The sequence below is a fragment of the Drosophila navojoa genome, chromosome 3, assembly GCF_054131105.1.
Source record: "Drosophila navojoa isolate 15081-1374.11 chromosome 3, UAZ_NAV_1.0, whole genome shotgun sequence".
Taxonomy (NCBI): domain Eukaryota; kingdom Metazoa; phylum Arthropoda; class Insecta; order Diptera; family Drosophilidae; genus Drosophila; species Drosophila navojoa.
In genome coordinates, this window is record NC_142891.1 from 8,092,220 (window position 1) to 8,116,159 (window position 23,940).

Here is a 23,940-nt window from a genome sequence, read left to right on the forward strand (position 1 = left end):
ACAGAAATTGATTGCTCACCAAGCGTCGCTCGCCATCGCCCCAGATCCACCTCCCCTCTATCCACTATACGCACACACATCCCTCACTCACCCCCTCTCTCTCTTTCTCTCTGTCGCTCGTTCACTCTCTGAGGCTTTTGGTTTTGCCTCTGTGGCATTTTCATTTCATTCAGTTGAGTTTACTTTGCGCAAAACTTTTTGAGCTCGTCTCTCTGGCGGCTGCCACTGAATTATCCTTAGCCAGCGGACCAGTAAGCGGCTCCCATACCATATCGCCTCGCTCCCGTTCCGGCACCCTCTCTCTCTCTCTTCCTCTCTCTTGGCTCTGCCCCAACTTTGACACAGTTTAGAAGCCAAAAGTTTAATGGAATTTGTCTATAGCGTCGCCTCGGCGGTCGACGGAAATATAAATAAAACAGCATTCAACTTGTTTTTGAAGCAATTAAAAATTCCTTAAGACGCTGCCGCCACAGATTGAGTCGTCCGCCGATCGACAACGAATACCACGCCCACATGCCCACTCAGCCTGCCGCCTCCCAGCCAGCATAGCCGCTACAAGTGTAAACACAAGTCAAAGTAATAACTAAAGTTTTTTAATTTTAAAATGATTTATATTTGCGCACAATACTTTCGGGAGCCACAAAATCCGACACGAAGTACAGGCTTTAATGGGATTGTAGAGAACTTAGCCAAATATAGTCAGCCACACGATGTGAACTGTATTACCTTAGCAAACTTTATAAGATATTATAAAAGTAGGAAAAGTAATTTAGTTATTTCTCGATTAACTTAAATTTGTAATTTATTTATATGCTACATTATAAATTAATTAAACTGAATAGATTTAGAATTTAGTTACTAATTATTTCATAGTAAAAATGTAAAAATATATGCTTGTTAAAGGGAATTTTGAAAATTACATTAATAAACAATATAAAATAAGAAATGAAATACATTTCTTTGGTTCATTTAAATCCCAAAATTTTAATAATTCTTCAAATTTAATAATAATTCAAAATGAATTGATTTTTTTTTTCCTCTTTAATGATTATGTGATTTTTTTGTATTTTGTATAATAAACCTAAATTGACCTGAAAATAGTTTTATTGTGCTGCCTTCATGTACCGCTGCTCATAAATTTAAGAGACATCCATTGTAAATTGATCAATAAATAAATACCTTAAATTTTTCAAGCATTTGTTGTTCCTTAAATTTCGTTTGGTATGCGAAATATCTTACAAGTTCATTGGAATATTTTGCTGTTGTTTGTTGTCGCTTGAGGAATTCGCACGAAGTCTCTGGGATGCTTTGTTGTTTGTTTATTTGAGCATTTAAATCGACTGGCAAAACAATTGCAATCTAATTTAATTTGCTGTCGCTTAGCCGAACGAACGCTTGCCCATGCATACACATGGCGTATGAGCAATGCGGCTTGTTTATTGCTCCACGCACCCCACAGAGAGCCGCACACATAAAATGCACAGTTCTCATTGTTAAGGCGCGCACACACGAGCACAGCGAGAATCATTATCAGCACTTATACACAAACAAGCACGCACACTCGCACACACACTCGCACACAAACTTATACACACATAGAAGAAAACGATGAAAGTCGTTGGAAAAACTGCTCTTAACTACTTTCTGCACGTCTGCAGATAAAATCGATAAATTCCTTTTCGCAAAACGAATTAGGAAACTAATTGACTTGGATTTCGCTTAAAGAATCTCACATAAATCGTGAGCTTAAGCGTGATTCTGGCAGTCACCGCACTTTCTATGCCACGCCCCCATTACCGCCGACAGTTAGTTTCCTCCTCAGCAGCGGAGAACTTTTGCTGCGGCAAATGCCAAATGCTTTTGCGGTATGTAGAGCACTCGCTGATGTTTTCATTATTTCTTTTCATACATACCTATATATAGTAGAGTACATACATATATGTATTTAGAATTTTAATTATGCTGCGCTGCCTGTTAAATGTCATTAAATGTTTCAACATCATGCACTCTCTCTTTCTCTCTCTCTCTCCTTTACACAGCCATATCCATGACTCCTCATCATCATTCAGAGCCGGCGAAGCGTTGACAAACTAACAAGGCGCAAATATTATGCTCGCATTTCCTGCAATGCTTTTCAATTTGATTTACCACACACATTACATTTTCAGCCTGGCAAACATTTATCCTGCAGGCAAGCAGGCAGCCAAGATCTGCTCAGCTGCCTCACTCTCTCTAACCCTTAACCATACTCTCTCTCTCTCTCTCTCTCTCTCTCTCTCTCTCTCTCCTTCTCTCTCGCTCTGCAGGCATTTCATGCTCGGCTTATTTGTGGCTCGAATCTGCGACCTGTAAGGGCGCCCGAACACTTGCAGCTCTTGAATCTTGACTGAAAAATGCACAGGTGAAAAGTGCTTTGAATTTAACACCTTGGCCAAGGCAGCTGGAAAGGTATTCAATTAAAGTTATTTACACACAAATATTTGCAATGCTAATTAACTAACTTAAAATACATACATCATAATAATTGCTAAGCAGTTTAATAAGAAAGTGAATATAAATACTTTATGAATTCAATAAAATTTGATAGTTAAGAATAAATTAAATGATGTTTAAATTTTTAGTATCGCGAAATCATTCAGAAATTTAATAATATAACTATTAATTAATAATTCCTTTGAAATACTTATAATATATAACAGTATTGTGCATATATGAGATAGATATTAATAGCTATGAGACCTTCAGCAAAGACTTATCTTGATCTATTTAAAGTAAACTTCATTTAAATACACACATATAAATATTTAACTCCGTTTAGAAATACTCTGATTTATAATGCTTCGGTTTAGTCAGTGGTAATTTCGTTTGTCGGCTTTCTTGGGTTAATGGTGTTCCAGGTGCCTTTTGCTTGAATTGTTAAGACTCTTTGGAAATAGAACTTGAAATAAATGCCAGCAGTGTCCGCGCTTTGGTAATGAAACGCAGAAGCAGGCATATCATACGCCCCCAATGCCGCCTCCACCTCCGAGCAAAACTTCAGCAAAAAGTTGCAAGTTGCTTGTTGCGAGTTGACAAAATCGCGTTTCATATTTATAAATGCATATGCAATTGCAATTTTTGAAGTTACTGTTACTGTTGCGATTGCTGTTGCTGTTCCTGTTGCTGTTGCTGTTGCTGTTGCAAGACTGCTGGCTTCGTGTCTCGCTCAAATTGCAACAAACATGCAAATATATAATTTTAATAAAGTCCTGAAGTCCTCCCACTTTCTCTCGCTCTCTCGCTCTCTTTCCCTCTCCCACGCTCACTCACGGCAGCCAACTGTACAGCCAGGCAGGTGTAGTCCAAGGGGGCGGCTACGTGCAGCTGGCTCATCAAAAATGCCAACCAAGAACTGCCAAGGCAAGTCATTTGGCACAGCAACAGCAACAACAACAACAACAACTAGCTAACTCTCAATGCGCCTGCTTATGTTGTTGTTGGCGTTTGAGTGAGCTAAGGTAGGGTGTTCAGGCACTTGATATGCCCCCCTTTCGAGCGGCTGCAAATTGTGAAATATGAATTTTATGTAGTAGCTATACAAAATATTTTCATGTAGATTCGCTGCCGTCAATGAGTGCAATTTATATGCAATTTGTTATTTAACAACAGCAACAAGAACAACAACAATATAATGAGCAGGCAAATGCGGATTGTGAGGGAAAACTATAACGGATTGTAGGCAAAGGACAATAAATTAAACATATTACGAGGAAGCGCTATCACAGTCAAAGTTGGCGAAAAACAACTCAGGGCAGGATCACAAGATCATTTAAGTTAATCAAATTATATACATTACTAGTGTATATAATCCATAATCTCATTATAAGGCTTATTATCACTGACCGCTACCCTGCCTTATTTTTAATTTAAATAAATGTGTGATTTCATGGCCTATACGATTTGTAAATGCTTTAAATGGAGTTTATATTATAAACGGCTTCGCTCGATTAACAACAAACACACATACACTCAAACATAGTCACATTTACATACGTACGCTTATACACAACACACGCACACACACTCTGTCCAGCAGCAGCATGCAAAAACTTTACAGACCAGTTTGAACTTCCAAGCTAATAATAAAAATCCGTAACTTTTGCACGCCTCAACACTTTTTCGCCCAGGTCAAAGCAATTCAAAGCTGGACACGGACACCAGCCCATGAGCAAATTTATTGTTTCAATGCAAACATGCAACATATGCTCAAGCGCAACTAAAGTAAAAATAAAAAATATAAAGTAAAAGGAATTACAAAAAGAAAAAAGAAAAAATAGAAATTGAATTTCTATTAAACTTTGCTCGCATGCAAACGACAAAGTTTCTGCCGGCCAACTTTAGCTGACGCTCACATATGAGCCTGCTCGCCGGCAGTGAGAGGGAGATGGAGAGAGTGTGAGTGTGAGTGGAGGGGGGCTGATCGGTCTCTGTCCACCTATCGTGAGCAGCTGCTGCTGCTGAGCAGTCAAGTTGTCAAAGAGTTAAGTAGCCAATCACTGGGCGCTCTGCAGCGCTCTCTGCACCTTTCCCCTTTTTTTTTTTTGCTGTTGTTTCATTCATGGCCCCATAGAGGGCGCTGTCAACACGTCGACTTCCGTTGGAGCTAGCCGTCGGCGTCGCTGCTTTAGCTGCTGTCAGCAGAAATGTCACATCTTGCACATGCACTCGAATTGGCTCTGCAGCTGCAGCAGCAGCAACAGCAGCGGCAGCGACAGCGACAGAGGCGATGCGTCGCCAACAGCTGCAGTAGTAGCGACGTGTGGCGCCCTCTGTCGCTCGCTGTCGTCTGGCCTCTTGGCCGGCGCATTATTTGCTTTTATTTTTGTTCTGCAAGTCAATAGCTTTGGCTTTTAAATTTATCGACTGACGTTTGATGCGCTTCATTTAACTTGGAAACATTTTTCAACTCTGCCTTCAACTGTCAACCGACCCCGCCCCACCCCCAAAAACCAGCTGCATCCGCTTGGCACTTGCCGCCCTTGGATCCCGTTTTTCGCTGCAACAGTTTTAGAAAATACATGGAAAACTGTTCTACATAGTTAAGCTTGTGTGCGGGACAGACATGGGCTATCATTAAATTTTTGTCGCGCAATTGTTGCAGCTGCTCTACAGTTAAGATAGAGTGGAACATGGCCAAAAGTATAAATTAAAAAAATAAAAATATTAATTATATTAATTTAGAGTTATTAAAATGCTTTTATATCGTTTGCAGTCTCAGTTAATATTATTGCTTTTTGTTTATTGAAATTTAATTAACTAAATGTTAAATGTTTCAGCAAGCTAGTACATGTAATTAATTAATTATATTTCGTGCACGCATCAGCTGTGCCGGGGCTCAACTGTAAGTGGTCCCGACTTTGCTACTCATTGCTAAAGTATTAATGCATCAAAGTAGGCAGGTTAGAGCTGCTAATTCCACTAGAAACGAGTGTTCCACGAGTGCCGTTGTCCATGGCAAAAGTTTCCAGCACAGACAACAAAAGAGATAGACAGAGAACAGAGAGAGAGAGAGAGAGAGAGAGGGAGAGAGGGAGAGAGTAATGGAGACTGTTGGAACTAAGCTTGTGAACCTGGGTTGATAAAGCAAGTACATTTTGTATACAAAAAACTGAATGGGGCTACTTGAGCGCGAAACAAACGTGCCACAGGGGGCGCTGCCAAATGGGGGCGGGGCTCTGTAGGGTAGCATTCGCTGTAGTTGACCAGCATGCAGCATCCATTTGGTTATTTGCCAGGGCCGGCTCGGCCCGGCCGCACTTCAAAACATTTTTACAAGCCATGCCCAAACACAGCAGCAACAGCAACAGCAACAACAACAACAATGCCAGTCTGATTCGTTTACAGGCCAAGTGGGGGCGGCGGGCGAGGGGCATGGCTGTAATGGCGGGGCATATGAAAGAAATGTTGCTACAATAACCAAAATGCACTGAACTGCAAAACATACAACTTCACGGTTATTTTCTCTTTAGTTAGCTGCAGTATTTTTTTTTTTCTCTGCTTAGTGGGCGTACTATGCTGGCGGTAGGGCGTGGCCAGCTGACCCAGGCATCCACTTAACAAATATCAACTGAAATGGCTTTATATGTTGAGATAATAAAAATCCAGCAGCTGCAGCTGCAGCAACTGCAACTGCATCTGCCCCGGACCACTGACAAGGATGCCCTTCAGACTCGTCCCGCTCGCCCCTCGATATCGCTTTAGCTCTTTATGGCTCTACCTAAACCATGTCTATCGCTGTGTGGGTGTGTGTATGCTTTAGTTATGTGCCCGGCTGCACTTGAGGGACGGCGCTGGATTTGTCAACAACAGAATTGTCAGCTTAAAAAGCGCATTGAAATTTAAACACTACAATGAAATTCAATTCGTTATAACCGACCTCCATTTGCTGCATGGCAAGTTGCAACAAATAGAAAATGGGAAAAAAAAGGAGAATAGTGAACAGCAAAAAAACGGAATCCTTTTGAAAGATTTTTTATGGTCGAAGCGTTTTAATATCAGTAAAAAGTAAATAGAAGCTCGCCTGGATAAATATATAAGTAAAAGTTTAATGAAATGTGTCTAAGAGCACTTTTTTTTCAAATATGAAAAAATTACAGAGAAATAAAATGATTTGTAATGCTGGCATACATTTCAATCATTGGAAATGGAAAATGCTCTTAGTATTATAAGTTATATAAAAAGTATTTAAAAATGTATTTGTTAAACGGTGTATTGGCTTCGCCTTTCATTAATAATGATATCAGACTCTCTATAATAATAATCATGCAAATATCTAATGACTTCGCACATGGTCTCTATGATTTATATGTTTACAAGTTTTTATCTATTAGCTTAGAGTCTGCATAAATCCTTGCCTCGATTAACGGCTCGTCCTAGGAGCAGCGCCATTAAATTCATTCATTTATGACCTCATAGATTATCAGACCACGCGACGCTTTAACAATTTGGAGCACTTAAAAACTTCTTATGGGCCAAAAACAAGTCCAAATTGGCCAATTGAAATTCAAATCAAATTGCCAATTACCTGAACTGTGAGCGGGGCGAAGTGGCCAGAGGTTTGCAGCCAGAAGCCAGCAGCCAGCAGCCAGCAGCCAGCAGCTAACAGCCAGCAGGTTATAAAAGTATTAATAAGCATAAAAGTTGCATAAACTCAAATTAAACAATGCGGACAGAGAGACAGCCGGACAGCCGGACAGCAGGACAGCCGGACAGCCGGACAGACGGCCAGACGTGCAAACATTGCAATGCGAATCCGAGTGCTTGTCCCTTGTGCTTGTGGGGCAAGCGACATACGGAGAGCAGCTGGCATTTCCGGCTCGGCGCACAAAGTGAACGTCCGCCAGGGGGCGCCACTGCGGGCGTCATCGTTTTGCTAATGAACTTATTTCGCATTTTGAATTCAAATGCAGACTCTACGATATTGGCTTATTACAATCAACTGCTATTAAACAATCGATAGCGCAAATGGTAAGTAAAACAAATTGGAATGAACTCACGCAGACAGCTCAGCTAGCAGATACCCTGTAGCATTTGATAAGTTGACGGAATGGCATAGTAAGCATACTACTCTCTGTACACGGTGTGCGGGGTATCTTTAGGGCGGGCTAGAGGCGTGGCACACACTGCACTACGCAATTGCAATCGCAATTCGATTGCCGACGAGCTCATTAATTCATTAAACTTTTTATAACCCAAGTAGCATGCATGTAATAGTGAAAAAAAATAGAGAAAGAACGAGTGAGAAAGAGAAAGAGAGAGTGGGAAAGAGAAAAAAGTGGCTACAATTAAATTGCACATCCAATGGCTTCAAGAGCCTGCGAGGACACAGTTGTTAAAGTGGAAAACTTTTACCATATATGCGACTTGGGTCTGTATTGGAATGCTCTATTTCAGCTCTGAATAGCTTTAAGAATTAAATTTGAGATTGGGTGGACTTGAAAGTGTTATGGGTAAGCTAAAATATACAAACTGAAATGAGGTAAAATATATGTATTTCAATGATACAGATTATAGATTGATATAAATATATTAAATAAATAAATAAAAATAAAATAAAATAAATAAATAAATAAAAATAAATAAATAAATATATATAAATCGATCGTGATTTTTTCATAATTAGTAAAAATAAATGTATATTATTATTGTCTTAATTAAAGTCTTACAAATATATATATATATATATATATATGTATATACACATATTTATTATACATTTATTATATGCATGTATTTATTTATTACAATCAAATCGTACAGTTAAGATATGTTCTAAGCTAACCAGACTCAAATGGGCTAAGCTATCGATCTTTACGAAGATCCAGGATAAATAACTGCATATTTTTGTTAAACTAATTGATTCAACTAGGAAAAACAAAAATAATGAAATGCTCAATTCAACTATTAAGTATAAACTGCTAGAAAAAATATATCTACAAGGCCAGGATAATTATAGAAATATTCCAAATGCGCATCAAAGTCACTTTCCTCTTCCATTCAGATGCCCCAACTCTGGCCTGGCCTCTGGCATGAATGCAGAATTGGCATCTTGGCCTTTTTATCTGTGCTCAAACTTAAGTGCATAACGGCATTGTCGTCAGCACATGCATCTGACGATTCTAATCATATATGTATGTACTTAGGCTCAGCTTTCTTCGTAGCTCCCCATGTAGTAATTGAGTTGATGAGTCAGTTGGCTTTTGCAGCTCATCAGCGTCTCGCATAGGCAGCTCGATCAAAGGGAAAGCTGATTATGCTAGCCACACAAAAGCCGTTGACAATAGATAAACCTTTGACTTGGCCGAGTTCTATCTGTTGGCCTGCATCTGGCCCTCCGAAGCCATCCCGCTGCTCCCCCTCCCTTGTTGCAGACTCAACTACAGCTGCGGCTAGACAATGGGCCAAATGCTTTCAGCTGGCCGGATGTATGTGTGTGTCGGTCGGTATGTGTGTGTGTGTATGTGTGAGCGGCTATTGGCGTCGCTAGTGGGCGTGCGAGGGCGTGGCTGGCTTGTAATAACTCACGCCTTTTGACACAGATTAAACCAGCATAAAGACAATGCCAGACAGTAGGCAGGCACGAAGGAGAGAGGGTGAGAGAAGACAGAGTGTGAGAGAGAGAGGGTGAGAGAGAGAGATGGAGACCAAAGAGTACGTTGACGATGACGAGAACAAAAGCAAACTTGGCCAAAGCATTTTATGACCCTTTTCGTGGAGAGTATGCGTGCGTATGTATGTGTATGCATGACTGTGTGTGTGTGGGTGTGCGTGTGTTTGTCTGCGTGGGCGGCTTGTGTAAATGTTATCCTTTATTGTTTGGCAGGCTTTGCTGCATGCAGCCAGCCCGGCTGCCTCACTGCCTGCTGCCTGCACATGTCACTTGGCGAGACTGCTTGCAATTTCCCCTCAAACCCCAAGCGAGGACCCCATGTCGCCCCACATTCTTGGCAATTCCTTGCCGAATACCGCTTTATTGTAACTGACAGCAGCTATTGTCCTGCAAACTGCAGCAGCAACTCCTGCCGAGAGTTAGCGGCTGCATTCCTACTTTTCTTCTCCTCGCATCTCTTTACTTTCTTTTCTTTTTTTTTTTTTTTTTGTATGCCATTCCGAGCGTCATGTTGTGAACGCCCGCCACACATTTATGTGAATATTAAGTATAATATTCCCCTCGTTGCACTTCCCTATGCAACTGCCAGTCTGAAGCATGCCCAGACACATGCCACATGCTCTGATTGTTTTTATAATGAATGCATATAGTTAATTTATGTAAAGCTTTCGCTCTATACATATACATAAATGTTTGTTTTATGTACATATGTATGTATATATTTGCATGTCAGACATTTGGGCGTGGCATACTTACTTTCATTAAGCCAAATTTTCATTACAAATTATAATTACACTGCAGGAGGCAAAAACTGATTTTCATAAATATTTTACAAACATTTTTTTATTTATTTTTAAAGCTAACTTCTTATGTTTTGTTTTAATTATATATATATTTAATAGAAATAATTTATTTTCCATGCATTTATCTCTTACTTAAGTACAGTGAAGCTCACAGAGCTGACAATTAGCTAAATTATTTAGCTAGGGTATTAGATCTTATGGCCTGTATGGAGTTGCATGATATTTTAGCATTTTTGGTTGTTTTGTGTGTTATGTGTGCCATGTGTGCAGTGTTTGTTATTAATTAAATAGATGAATGTGTGTTGGGTTTTATGCTTGCTTTGGCTCTTTGCTATTGTTGTTGTTGTTGTTGTTGTTGTTGTTGTTGTTGTTGTTGTAGTTGTTAGTGCTGTCTCAGCAAACAAACAACGCACAGCAGTTGCACAATAAATAAAATTGAGTTGAATGACTTGCATGCTTTTGACAAACACTCGTTTGCACACACACACACACACACACACTTATGCAGACAAAGACAGTCGTTCGGGGGGAGGCTGGTGATTCCGTTGGGTCTGGTTTTAAGCAATATGTCAAGGCAATTTCAACTGCAGTTTGCGCTATACTGACCCAACTCGTCCCAAAAGCAAACTTGACTATAACAATAACAACAACTGCACCAACAAGAACAACTACAACTAGAATATTTGTTTAGTTCTTCTGCGGGTCACAGTGCGTATGTGCAATATATTCGCTTCAAATTTATGACCAACATTACGAATGATGCGACGCTTGAAACGCAGCTCCTCTAAAGCTGCGTATTTATTTACTTTTCATTTAGCAATGCACAAAACTTCTAAGGAAATCTGAAGTTTTCAAGATCTGCATTTAAGTACTATGACGAAATATGCAAATGATGGCAATATATAGAGACCAAGGCAAGTATTACTTGTAATGGATTACAAATAATCAAATGGCAATGTAATAATGAATTTGAACTGATTTTATAGCCGGCTAGCATTACTTAAGAAGCGTAAGAGATCATAAAGTTAAGCACAACAGAAATTTGCATTCTCTTTTATAATCGCAACTTGCAAAAAGAGACAACTTGCAAAAATGCATAGGTGTAAGCGAGATGGCTATGATTGCAGCGCCTCTAATGTGTCAGAGCGGTGCAGACGCTGCACACTCTCCGATTTAATATAACACTTTTAATATAACACTTAGCTGAGATGAAATTGCATACTAGTTGAATGTTAATTAACATAACCATGCAAGCAAACATTTTATCTTCCTGCTGGTGAATTCTATTCAACTGTTCTGCTCCACTTTCCAGCCAAATCGATGGTATTTTTATAAGCCTAATATATATATAAAGTAGCAGTTTCTCATTTCGTTAGGCTGCGTGTGGCAGACATCAGCCGCCAAGCACCAGAGTGTAATGATGCAACAATAAACTTTTTTAATGCTGTTGGCAATAAAGTAATTAAAATATTTTAACACAGCATCAAAGTCAAACAAAGTTAAGCGCAGACACACGCCCACGAGTTTCGAGTGTGTAAGCGAGAGATAGATGCTTCGAGCGTAAGAGAGAGAGGGAGTGAGTAAACGACGACAACATGAACTTATTCACCTACTGGGCCAAGTTTTATTTATATAAGTATGAATTACTTGAAATAGAATTTAATCAAAAATTATAAAGTGAGTTGCGAACTGGATGTAGGATATATGCCCTAAAGAAACAATAAAAGAGTTTATTTCTAGAATAAAATTAATAGGAAATTAAAATTAGCTGGAAACGCTTTCTCTTTTGAATATAGAAGCAATATTTCTTAAACGTTAAAACATATACAGTTTGTATATATTAACTGCTTTTATTACATTAACTAGAAACATTTCAGAAAATAGCACTTTTTTTCTATGCAACCAATGGGGATGATCTGTGCTAATAATTGAACTGAGAGCGGCTTAGAATATGCTCATTGAAACAGCCATCATTGTAGTGGAGAATTTTGAAAATCACTGTTACCTGCAGTCACCATTATGGCTCTTTGATGTGGTGCTCTTCATATACATATATTTGCAATGTGAGTGTGAGCAGTACAACAGGACATCTAAAAGGCAATAGGGAGCGGCCATTATTTTGGTGAGCATGATCAAGTAGCAGGTAAAGGAGTTGCCCGTCGTCTTTCTCTCTCTCTCTCTGATCTCTTTTTTCAAATCATATAGGTGAGAGCGGGTCGGCTGCTGATTTATTGCATTGCTCAAGTGTAGTCTCTCTCCTTTTTTGTTTGATATTTGTGTCTCGTAGGGAAAATATTTTGTACAATATTAAAAATACAATTTACTTATAATTGCATTATAAAAATGATGTTTTAAACTTCGTTATATCAAACATATGTATGTATATGTATATTTTAACGTTTGGAAAGTGCTCATACAAAATATTCATATCAGAAATTTAAGAGCACGCTCAACGCACAGTACATTTTGATATCTGTCATTTGAGCATTTACAATTGAAATTCCAAACGCCTTTTGCTAGACTTTTTCGATCACATTTTTGCTTAATTTCGTCCCCAAGCATCATTTACTAATCTGTCTCACAAATCGATCATTAATTCTGTGTCCAATTCGGAAGTGGCGAGCGTTAATAATCCATTCTTGACAAATCTATGGGCCATCGAAATTTTTGCTGCGATGGCTGTCAAACTCACAATTTCCATGGCAGACGATTTCACTGTTTACGTTGTGTGAACTATGACCTGTGCGGAGAGTGCTATGATCAGCATGTGGAGACGCTGGATCATCGCATTGAGCATCCCATGCAGCTGCTGATCGAGCAGGAGCGTCCCTATCAGCCGTTGCCTGAACTGCTGCTCAATGGCGAGCTGCTTGAATTGATGCATCTGCCCAATTGCTATACATGTCCCTATTGCGGCATCTTCGGGCACACGGCCAAGGAGCTGATCGATCATGTTGTGACCCTGCATCGCCAGGCCGACAGCCATGTGGTGTGCCCCATGTGCGCCGGACTGCCGGGAATTGAGCTGGTGGCCATACGCAACCTGGCACGCCATCTGCTGCTCAACCACATCGAGCACGCCAATCTGCTGGATCCGAATACGCCGCCGCTACGCCATGCTTTGGCCCGAGCATCGCGTCGTCGGCGACGCCAGCAGCTGTCCGCAGCGGGCAATCAGAATGGCAGCACCAGCCGCAGCTCAGCACGCTCCAACAGCAGCAGCCGCGTGGACTCGGAAGCGGGCATCGACATATTGTATCAGCTGTCGGAGCTGCGGCGCCTGCGTCCGGACTTGCGCTTTAGCCAATCGCATGCCAGTTACCTGGAAGGGGATTCACGCTCACGCCCAGCCGCCCTAGCCATTGCTAGCTCTGAGGCACTGGCCAACGGCCCTGCCCACTCAGGCGCCACGGATGGCGGCAGCTCTGCCATGACGCTGGACCACGCGGAGGCAGATCGCTATCTGCTGCAGCAGTGGATGGCGGAGCAGAACGAAGCCGACATGGAGACGGCTCGGAGAGACAATCATCAACGGCAGCAGCACGCGATCTTCACCGAGCATCTGCTGCTCTCCATGCTGTGTGAGGAGCAGCTGCAGCTGCCACAAAAATCCAAATCTCAATCTCAGTCGCAACGACAACCAGAACCGGAGCCAGAAAGCCTACAGCATCTGCTCTTTCCAGAGCTGGATGATGTTGCGCACTCCCTGGAGAGAAAGAACGAAGATTTGCTGTCCCTGTTGCCGTGCAAGTATATACCGTCCCAGATCATGATGCTGATGTCGCTGCCTTGGATCAGGCCCTGGTCGACGCAGAGCAAGCTGCGCTACATTGAGCTGCAAGGCGTCACCTTAGACGAGAGCACACTCGCGGGCGCTGAGGAGCAAGATATCGATTAACTGTTATCAGCAAAAGAAAGAAAAAAATGAAAAAAAAAAAATGCTTTTTGCCCCCTAAATGTATTCCGTAATATTATATTTTTAAGCGATACGCACATAAAAATTTTATTGTGAAAATTTATCTATGCGAAGAGTCAGCGTTTATTTGAACTAAATGCAAGGAATCGATATATATCGAATATTAATATTCATAAGGCTACTGATAACAGCTGATAAACCCCAAAATTTAAGAGCAAAGGGCTTAATCTGACCCAGCATAGTTTAAGAGTTTGCTTATTGAACTTGAGAGCTCTGCACAGGTAATTTCATTTTTTTCTGTAGATTTTTGCACATCTAAATGCATATTGCAGCTCCGCCTGCAAATATGTATTTTGCGCCTTAATTTCTTTTGCACTGACTTACAGAATAATTTCTTCCGCTTATGCAGTTTACCGACTGAATTTACCTGGGCAGCTGATTAACCCCAGAAAGCCATAGATCAAATGTTATTTAGCCAATTTTAGTTAAACTGAATGAAACTACATTCATGGTATATTTATATATATTATATTGTCTGATATGTTTTCACTAAATACTATTCGCATTTTGGGTTTACTTGGGTTAAGGTCGGCTTATTTCATGCCGTTTCTAACTCGCTTTTTAGCCATTGCCTTTTCTTACCTATCTCTGACTGGGCTGCGTTGGTGTTGGTAATTATTTTATGGAGTGTTGCACACAGGCGGGCTGCCGTCTCGCCTGCACTAGCCAGTTCCGTTACACAGCCACACCCCCTTCTGGAACGCCCAGCGTTGGGCGGCTGTGTGTCTGTATGTCTGTGCGTGGCAAACTTATGTTTACCAAGTGCGAAAGTGGAAACGTGCTGCAAACACGAACTTCTCCAGCTGCAGCATTACCATACCTTCCTTCCCCCTCTTGACTCTAGCTATCCTCTCGCTCGCTCGCTCACTCCTTCTCGCGCCACGTCCCTTGCTCCCACTGCAGTGCTTTGCGTTTTATAATAGGATTTGAATACAATGGCATTGTAATGAAATGTGCAGCAAACGATGGCGACTGCTGAAGTTTAGTTCTGCGGTTCTGCTTTCTCGCCCTTCCAACCAGCCGTGAGTTGCTCCTCATCAGGACTGCCAGCATCATTTCTGCCACCTCATCTCCATGAGCATCTTTCTCTCTCTCTCTCTGTCTCTCTTGTGGCATTCCAGCCAAGTACAAGCCAAACAGCTGTTCCAACGTTTTTCCGTTCCCTCTTGCAAAATAGCAGCCAAATGTAACTGTATGTGTGTGTGCCCCATTGTGTATGTGTGTCTGGCCGTGTAATTTGAGCTGGTAATTAAAAGTAAAGCAAAAGGCAGGTACGAGCAGAAGCTCTGCATTAAATGACCGGGCTACACACACACACTCATATGCATGTGTTTGCAAATGTATGTGTATCCTAAGAGTTTATAAGACTGTTTACCGTTGTGTCCAATATCGTTGCGTTGAGAGCGGCAAAGCAGCATTAGAACTCCAATAAAATGCAAGCAATTCACAAGATTACGATTTTAGCTAAGCTTTAAAAGATCTATGAAGAGCTAAAGAGATTTGACTATAAGAATAAATGACTATAAATAAATAAATACAAATATATATAAAATTATAAACATTTCAGAAATATTTGACTATATTGGATGCATATTTCAGATATATTTATAATATAATAATTTCATTTAATTGTATTTATTTAGAAATTATTATTTATTTTATTAGGTTAAATAAAGGATTTTAATGTAGTTAATGTATAATATAGTTTATTTTATTCATTTTATTGGGTTAAATTAATGATTTTAATGTAGTTTATAATTTTTGCGCATGATTTCTTAGTTTCCCATAGTATTATATTTTAAATAGAAAATTGAAAATATGCAAAATTTGGCTGACATTGATTCATCGAATGTCGCTGCGGCAGCAACGATATGTGTCAGCGATAATTACAAGCAGCTTGTCAAGTATGTATATGCCCCGCCCCTTAGACCCTCTATTCGCTCTGTAAACCCTTTTCCTGTTACGATATCAATTATCGGGCGTCAAGTGTCGTTCAAGTGTCACGTCAACACCACAGAACAGCAAATGGAGCAGCTCACATGACAATCATCGCCCTCTGGCTTTAGTTCCTTCTCAGTTAGTGCCGCTGCTGCAGCTGGAGATGAGTTTGGCAGAATTTTAGAAGCGCAACTTAGAATAGCATAAAACATACACCTCTCTTCCCCTCTCCACCCTTCTCTCACTCTCACGCACCACCCACATTTCGTCTGACTTTGATTGATTACAAAAGCAATTGAGCGCAACCTTATTCTAAAAAAAAATCTCACCCAGCTAAAAAAAAAATAAATGAAAATAAAATTAACATAAATAAAAAAAGGAGGAAAATTTCCTATTGACAGCTCTGAGAATGGAAAATAGAAAATGGAAAATGGTAGCGCAATTAGCTGTCCTGTGCCTTGGCGACCCGTGGCAATAGGTTAATGAGCCACGCCCCATCAATTTTTAGGCGGCAAGATTTTTCGCTTTTAATTAGCCAAAGCGAACAGCTGAAGGCGTTGCCCCAGCAGTAAATGAAAGTAAAATTCGAATTACGCCTAATTGATAAATGAATCAGCGAGAGCACACTGACAGAAGCTGATTGACACGAAACCCGATGCTAATTTTAAACTCTAAATATAAACGTGTGTCATAGATGAACTCAAATATATAAATAAGATTTTTATTTTTTATTTAGATTTTTTAAATTAAATATGAACAAAATATAGAAAATGTTGTAAACTGTTGAATAAAAGAAAACTTAAGCGAATAAAATATAGGGTCATAAAAATTTTAATTTAGAGGTAAACAAAATTAATTGCCTATCTTAAAATATATAAAAAAAATAAAAATAATAAATAAAACTACAAATTAAAACTTTTGGCAATATTAAATACATTAAAATAATAACTTAATTGGGAATAAACAAAAATTAATTGTTAATATTAAAATATAAAGCACTAAAAAATCTAATATTAGAAATAAATAAATATTTATATATTGAAAATATGAAAACTTAAAAAAGGAAATTTTAATTTGGCATTTCTTCTTAATTTTCAATTCCTTTAATTTGTAAAACACAAATATTGAATTTAAAATTATGAAACTATAAATAATGCTAGTTTCAATTTCCTTTAAGTTATTTATTTATTAGTATATTTTTCTTTATTATTTTTTATTTATTTTCATTTTTTTTTTCTTTAATAAAACATATTGATTTAAGTAAACTCAGTTGCTCAGCTAATCATTAAATATCTTACCATTTGCTCTTGGCCACAAGCATCAATTAAAACGAGCTAATTGATGCAGTATTTATTCGAGCTGCACTTGGAACTGCTTCAAATGTTATGCTCTGGCTAAATCTTAACTATGCTTGGTCAAATGTGTCAACGGGCCAGAGTCGGCCACAGTTTATTCAAAGTTGGAGCTGACAGTCGGTCGGACAAACAGTTGTCAGATAATTGTTAGCCATCAAGTCGTACCACAAATCAAGTGCAGCAATTGCAGCTGGCCTGCAATTCATTTGTGGCATGGCAACGGGTGTCGACTAGTCGAATGGTCGAACGGTCGTACCCTTCAGCAAACCAAAGACAAACCGCATGCAAAGTTGCCAACGTAACCAAAACAGTTGAAACCACGAAGCAACCCTGAAACCCGTCAGAGTAAAGTTTCACAACGAGCACGACGAGCAATGGGAACATTAGTACTCCATGCAGTTGGGCGCCAAGTGGGCGGTTGGGGGTGGTGCGGGGTGTGGGGTGTGGGGAGCTGCTTTCAGTTCCATTAGACGGCATTCGACGTGGCTTATCAAACTCCAGAGACGGCCATTCATCAGCATTAGAGAGCGCTGTGAACTTTTCAACTACTACGATAATGCTTCGCATTGGGGCATATTTAATGTACAGATTTATAGATTCTCGCCAACTCTAAACAATATCTATCATTAGTGTCAGGCATAATGGGCTGATGGGGCGTGCCCCGGCTTGGCCTGGCAGCTCAAATCCTTTTAATGTCAGTTTAGCAGGCAAACTGCGAACCTAAGTCAATCCGGTTCACAATGTCAGCCACAATAATGAACATAGAGCCGAGACGCCCGCCCGTCCCAGAGTGGAGGCTGTGGGGCCCATTAGGGCCGCCAACAGGACAACATTAATATTAATTTATTTGTATAAATTATTTATGAAATTTTGTCAGTTTTGGTAATTATGATGCGCGTCGTCGACCTATGAGCTTTTAATTAAAACCTCCACGTTGACAACTGAGTGAGCCCTTCAGCCCAGAGATAAAATAACCAACTGAAGCGAATTCCTCATAAAGTGCGCTCACACATAAAAAAGAGATACAGTGTTGAACTTTGGGTGGGTGTGAGGGGGTTGGGGTCTGCATTTGCGATTGGCATAGCAACAAAGTCCAAAGAGCAAAGAAACAAAAAATTATTATCAGTGCATGTGAAGACAAAAAATTAAGAAAGCAAAAGTTTTGGCGACAATTCCGACGCACTTTTATGGCTCGACTTTGTGAGTGTAAATGAAGATAACACGGCCTTATCCAATGTCGCTGTTAGAGATGAGCTGACAGCGTTTTGCACAGTGCAAACTATGCTTGATTCAATTGGAATGAAAAATATGCAGCATGAGAATGTTAAAGGGAATAGAAAGTGGAAATAGCCATAAACTGTATTATAGAATATGCTGGGCTATTGGAAGTAGGCGATGAATCGAAGTGAGGTAACACAGAAGATGTTAAGGACTAAAGGACTATCTGTTTTTTTATTTTCATAATCCGTTTTTAATTTCTAAATGTGAGTATGGGGCAATATAAAACAATTTTTAGGTATGAGTAATATATTTTCTATTTGTCTATTATTAGTATTATAATTACTAAACTACTGAATTGATTTATTTTTTAATTTTAAATTATTCCAAGACAAACAATCAGAATTACTAAATAACTAAAGTATATTTTATTGTGTATTTTGTTTATATAACGACTCTTTAATAAACTCTGCTGGTAGTGAAAAGAATTTGATGATGAAAAAGTAAAAGCTTTATCACAGAGATATTGAAGAGAATTTCTGAATGATGTTCTTAATTAAGCAAGCCTAGGCAACAGCACATTATAATTAAGTATTAAAAGAAAAATGACTGCAATATAAAAAGAGAATTTTTTTAAAATTATATATAATAAATACTTAGATTCTTAGGCCGTCTTTAGCCAGCTATATCTCTATGACTCCCCAGAGATAGTAGCAGCTGCTTCTCATGCAAGTCTCTAATATAAGCAGACATCGTTTGTCTCTCCACAAAATGTCCCATCACTAGTGTCAACGTGCGCGTTTGTGTATGTGTGTGTGTGTGCGTGTGTTCATCTGCTTAAAGTATGATTGCAAGTGTGAAAATATATATGCTAAACGTGCCCGCCCCGTTGCGCTCCATGCGTTTTTTGTTTTATGACGCGGCGACGTGCTCGGAAAATGAAAAGCACTTGACTCGCCAAAGTGCTGAACTTGGCGGTCTGCCCCTGCCCCTGCCCCTGCTCCCAGCCACCAGCAGCACACCCCTGCCAGCAGCTTCCTTTCCCGCTCGCCTTCCTTCCGTCCGTCTGTTTGCCCGTCCGTCTTATAGTCCTGCCACACATGGCAAATCGTAAAACGTTTCGCCTTTTTTTACCAGCGCGCAATTTCTTGGCGTAAAGAAAGAAACAGAAAAAATAATACTGATTTTTGTAGACATGTGATGTGTGCCAGACAGGAGTTCAGGTGGAAAATGTATGCTCTATAAATTTAGCCAAGTGCATAGTTTAGCTAGCGAAATATGAAGTGAGCAAGTTTGAAAGATGAGATTAAATAAATTCTAATTGAAGGAAAACTTTTTTAAAGCAAGTAAGGAGGATATAGGATATAGTCGAATACGATTATAAGAAATATTCAGGAGTCCTTTGCGAATATATCGAGAGATAGTTCTTCATAGTTAAAGAAGTATTCCTTTCTACTATCATCTGTTCAGTTAAACAACTTCAATTGATTCACTCGATGCATATTTCAGGTTTATATTAAGGTTTATATCAGGTTTATATTAGAGTATATTTGCATTCGTCTATGGCCGAAGTTTCAATTGCATTAGTTTAAGCAACTTGCGCACGCCTGTATATGTTATTTGCTAGCCACGATTCTATTCTCATTTGTACGAAACATTTAAGAAATTGTCGTCGGGCTGATGTCTCACTTGATGTGGCTCACTATGCGGCGAGCTTCTAAATTTTATAGAGTAAATAAAGTATGATTGGGTGTGGTTGTGTGTGTGTGCGAGTGCCTGTCTGTGTGTTGTAAGTCTCGCCTTTTGTGGTTTATAAAAATTCAACACTCTATTTGCTTGCTGTGCGCTTTGAGTTAATTTCATTTGATTTATGTGAGCTGCAACTCGAACTGGAGTTGGACTCAGAGCTGGAGTTGGTGGAGGTGGAGGTGGAGGAGGAGGAGCAGGAGCAGGAGTCGTACTCAGAGTTAAGCCTGTTGTTATGCGAGAGAGTAAACGAGTGTCTGTTGTTGTTGCTGCGGTCAATAAATAACCCGCTGTGCGGAGGCTTTTCGCATTGTTCCTTTAACATATTTGAAGTGCACTTTATGCTTTTTGCATACACAATTCGCAATTAATTTAAAACAATTATGTTGCCGTCCCACGCAAAAAGAACTATACGCAAACAATAAAAAAAAAAAGCCCCACTCTGCGGTGAAATGACATGTCGCCTGTCAACCGCACATTTTCAGTTCGAGTGTTATGCAATTATGGTAAAGCATTTTCACGGCTGGATTAAATGAAAAATAAATAAAAATAAAATGAAAGAGAAACCAACAAAAAAATGACCAGCCTGCCGAGTTAATCATCGCTTCTTGACTTTGACATATGTATGCACGCATATATACATACATACATATGTGTTATATATGTATATATGTGTAAGCATACATTAATAATGAATACAGATTCTGGCCAGTTGATTCTGTACGACGCGCAGATCCTCTTAGAGTAGATCAACTTTAATATTCAATTGTGACTTACCCAGACTCACGTATAAACCTATCGAAATCTTTATAAGTTATTGAGATGTTGTTATTGTAGCTTACTTTTTCATTAGTCTTTAGATTCGATTATCATATGCCACAGCATAAAAGTCTAATTTGGTAGTTCAATATAAGAGTAAATATGTAGATTTATTTGCTGAAAAGAAAAAAGCATCAATCCTTACTGAAATATCCATATCAATTATCGAAATTCCAATCCAATCTGTAACTTTTATCTTTTTCAATTTATAGTCAACCTATTCAGTGTTTTTACATTTGACAAAGTCCAAGTCTAAGCCAACATTATTAACCAAAATTCCCCCGGCTTTCGTCCGTGGCCACAGTGCGATCGAGTCAAGCCTGTGCCTAGCCCTGGCTAATTGCAGCCGTCTGTTGCTTTGGGAACTGCACCGGATGCAGCTGGCACAGCAGGTGCAGCTGCAGCAGCTCAAGGGCTGCCAGATATATGTAGCTAATGGATTTTTCCACGCCTAATTACCATTACTTAGCGAGGGGGAAACACAACAACGACAACAAGTGAATGCAAAAAATTACATTAAAAATTTGGCATTTTACACCTGTCTCTCCTGCTCTTGCTCCCTCTCTCTCCCTCACTCTCTTTCTGTGTTTCATCTATTCTCCACTTTTTTTTTGGTTTGTCACATGCTCATTTTAATTTTATAATTTTTTCTGACCGAGGTGTGTGCGAAAATGCAAATGGAATTTCATAGTCGACCATTAACACCTTTTTGCACAGTCGCCTGTTGGCTCTTACATTCTCGTTTCCATTCATTTCTTGTGGTCCAAGCTCTGCTCGCTCTGCGCATATTTCATGTGACGTCGTGGCCCCCCAAAAAGAAAAGAACAAAAAAAATTCGCAGAGAAACAAAAAATTCATTTAATTAAATGCCACACAAATGCGGCACAAAACGTTTTCAGCGTGTGATATTTTACAGCGCGTTCCGTTTGTGCTGCTGTTAACCTCTCCCCCTTGCCTACTCCTGCCCACCCCGTCTTCCACTCTTCCTCCTCTCTCGAGCAGAACAATGTGCTGCACTGTGTCCAGTGCGCGAAAATGCGCTTTTATCATGAACAATAGAAGAAAAGAGGGCGTGGCGCAATTGCTAGCCTCTTCTTGTTCAATAAGTGGTCGACCAAAAGCTGATGAAACCAGAAATTCCAGAGGAAAATATATTGAAAAGCCCCAGATGTTAAGCCAAAAATATTAAAAATATAATAAAAAAGTGAAAAAAAAATATGAATGATATAAAAATGGGAAACTTAACTTGAGCAAAATATAAAACAAGTAAGAAGACTCTAGTCGAGACTGCTCGACTAGGAGATACCCTGAACCCTCCAAGCTGATATTCTTATCATTCTGCACTTCTTTTATGCACGCACACATACATACACATGCATCCACCCTCACGCGCCCGCGCTCGGCTAACTGCGCAGTAAGCAGCGACTGCGCTTGGGCTGCGCTGCAGTGTGGGCAATAGTATGAGAATTTATTTGATGAATAACTTTTTTTGTAGACATGCAATCAGAGCGTAATCATATGGTCAAAATGTGTGTACATTCTTAAGCACAAGTCTCTAGTACTTGAAATACGTTTTTTACGAATTGGGGGCGAAGGGGGCGTGGTATCCAAAATCTGTTGATTACAAAATGTTTGTATTCATCATATATATATACACAGTAAATCTGAAGTCTCTATGTCTAATAGTATTCCAATGAGGCTCAAAAAAGAAAATCAATTTTTCGATTATTCTCGATAAAAAAGTTATCGGATGAGTTATCGAAAAAATAAAGCAAACTCGTACTGCGTATGGTATACACGAGTATGCACAAAAAATTTCAGCTCTCTAGCTCTTATATCTTCTGAGATCTCGGCGTTCATACGGACGGACGGACGGACGGACGGACGGACGGACGGACGGACGGACAGACGGACAGGGCTATATCGACTCAGCTCGTCGTGCTGATCAAGAATATATATACTTTATGGGGTCTGCGATGATTCCTTCTGCCTGTTACATACTTTTACACAAAAACATTATACCCTGATTTCCCATTTTCAATGGGTTCAGGGTATAATAAATAATTGTATAAACAGAAAGTGAAGCGAAATAAATATAAAATGAAGAAAGGCAAAAAGAAACTTAATAATTGCCCTAAGCACAAAAAAAAATTGTTATTAATATTAATATTACTATTCCTAAAATCCCCATAACTCGGTATGGGGCTCGGCTCATTTATTAATTTACCTCCCTGTGTTGTTATGGTACAATTTTGTTGTTGTAGCCGTTCTACACTTAACAAAATAAAAAAAAAACGACTACTATTATTATTATTCTATAATTTTATTATATATTTGAACATTTATTTAATTAATTTAAACTCTTTTATTTATAGAGAATCGTATCAGAAGAGAGTAAATAAATTTAAAACAAGTAAGAAAGCTCTAGTCGAGACTGCTCGACTACGAGATCCCCTGAACCCTACAAGCAACTGATATTTCAAAAATTATTAGCAAACACACACGCACACACACACACACGCATACATACAAATACACGCACACACACACGCATACAAACAAACACACGCATACACACACTCACATATACAGGCGATTGCGCTTGGGTTGCGCTGCAGTGTTGGCAATATAATGAAAACTTATTTGTTGAATAATTTAATTTCTAGACGTACGATCGTAATGAAACTTTCAGAACGTAATCATAATGTTAAAATGTATGTGTATACCGAAGCTCAAGTCTCTAGTATTTGATATACGACTTTTACAAAGATGAGGGTGAGGGGGTGAATTTAGGTGTGGGGGGTAAATTTTAACAAAAACCGAAATTGTATAAAATTCATCTTAATATACATTTTAAATTTGGAGACTCTAGCTTGAAAGATGTAGGAGATATAATTATTTAAGTGATCTTCGATAAGGTTTTTTATCGATAAAAAA

The 23,940-nt window shown here is 39.3% G+C and overlaps 1 protein-coding gene across 1 annotated transcript; it reads left to right on the forward strand.

Annotated features, from left to right (window-relative positions):
• Positions 1 to 12,371: 12,371 nt before the first annotated feature.
• LOC115563602 (uncharacterized) lies at positions 12,372 to 13,970 on the forward strand. Its single transcript, XM_030386870.2, has one exon. It carries the CDS (start codon positions 12,602 to 12,604, stop codon positions 13,847 to 13,849), a length of 1,248 nt encoding a protein of 415 aa, XP_030242730.1. The 5' UTR covers positions 12,372 to 12,601; the 3' UTR covers positions 13,850 to 13,970.
• The last annotated feature ends 9,970 nt before the right edge of the window (positions 13,971 to 23,940 follow it).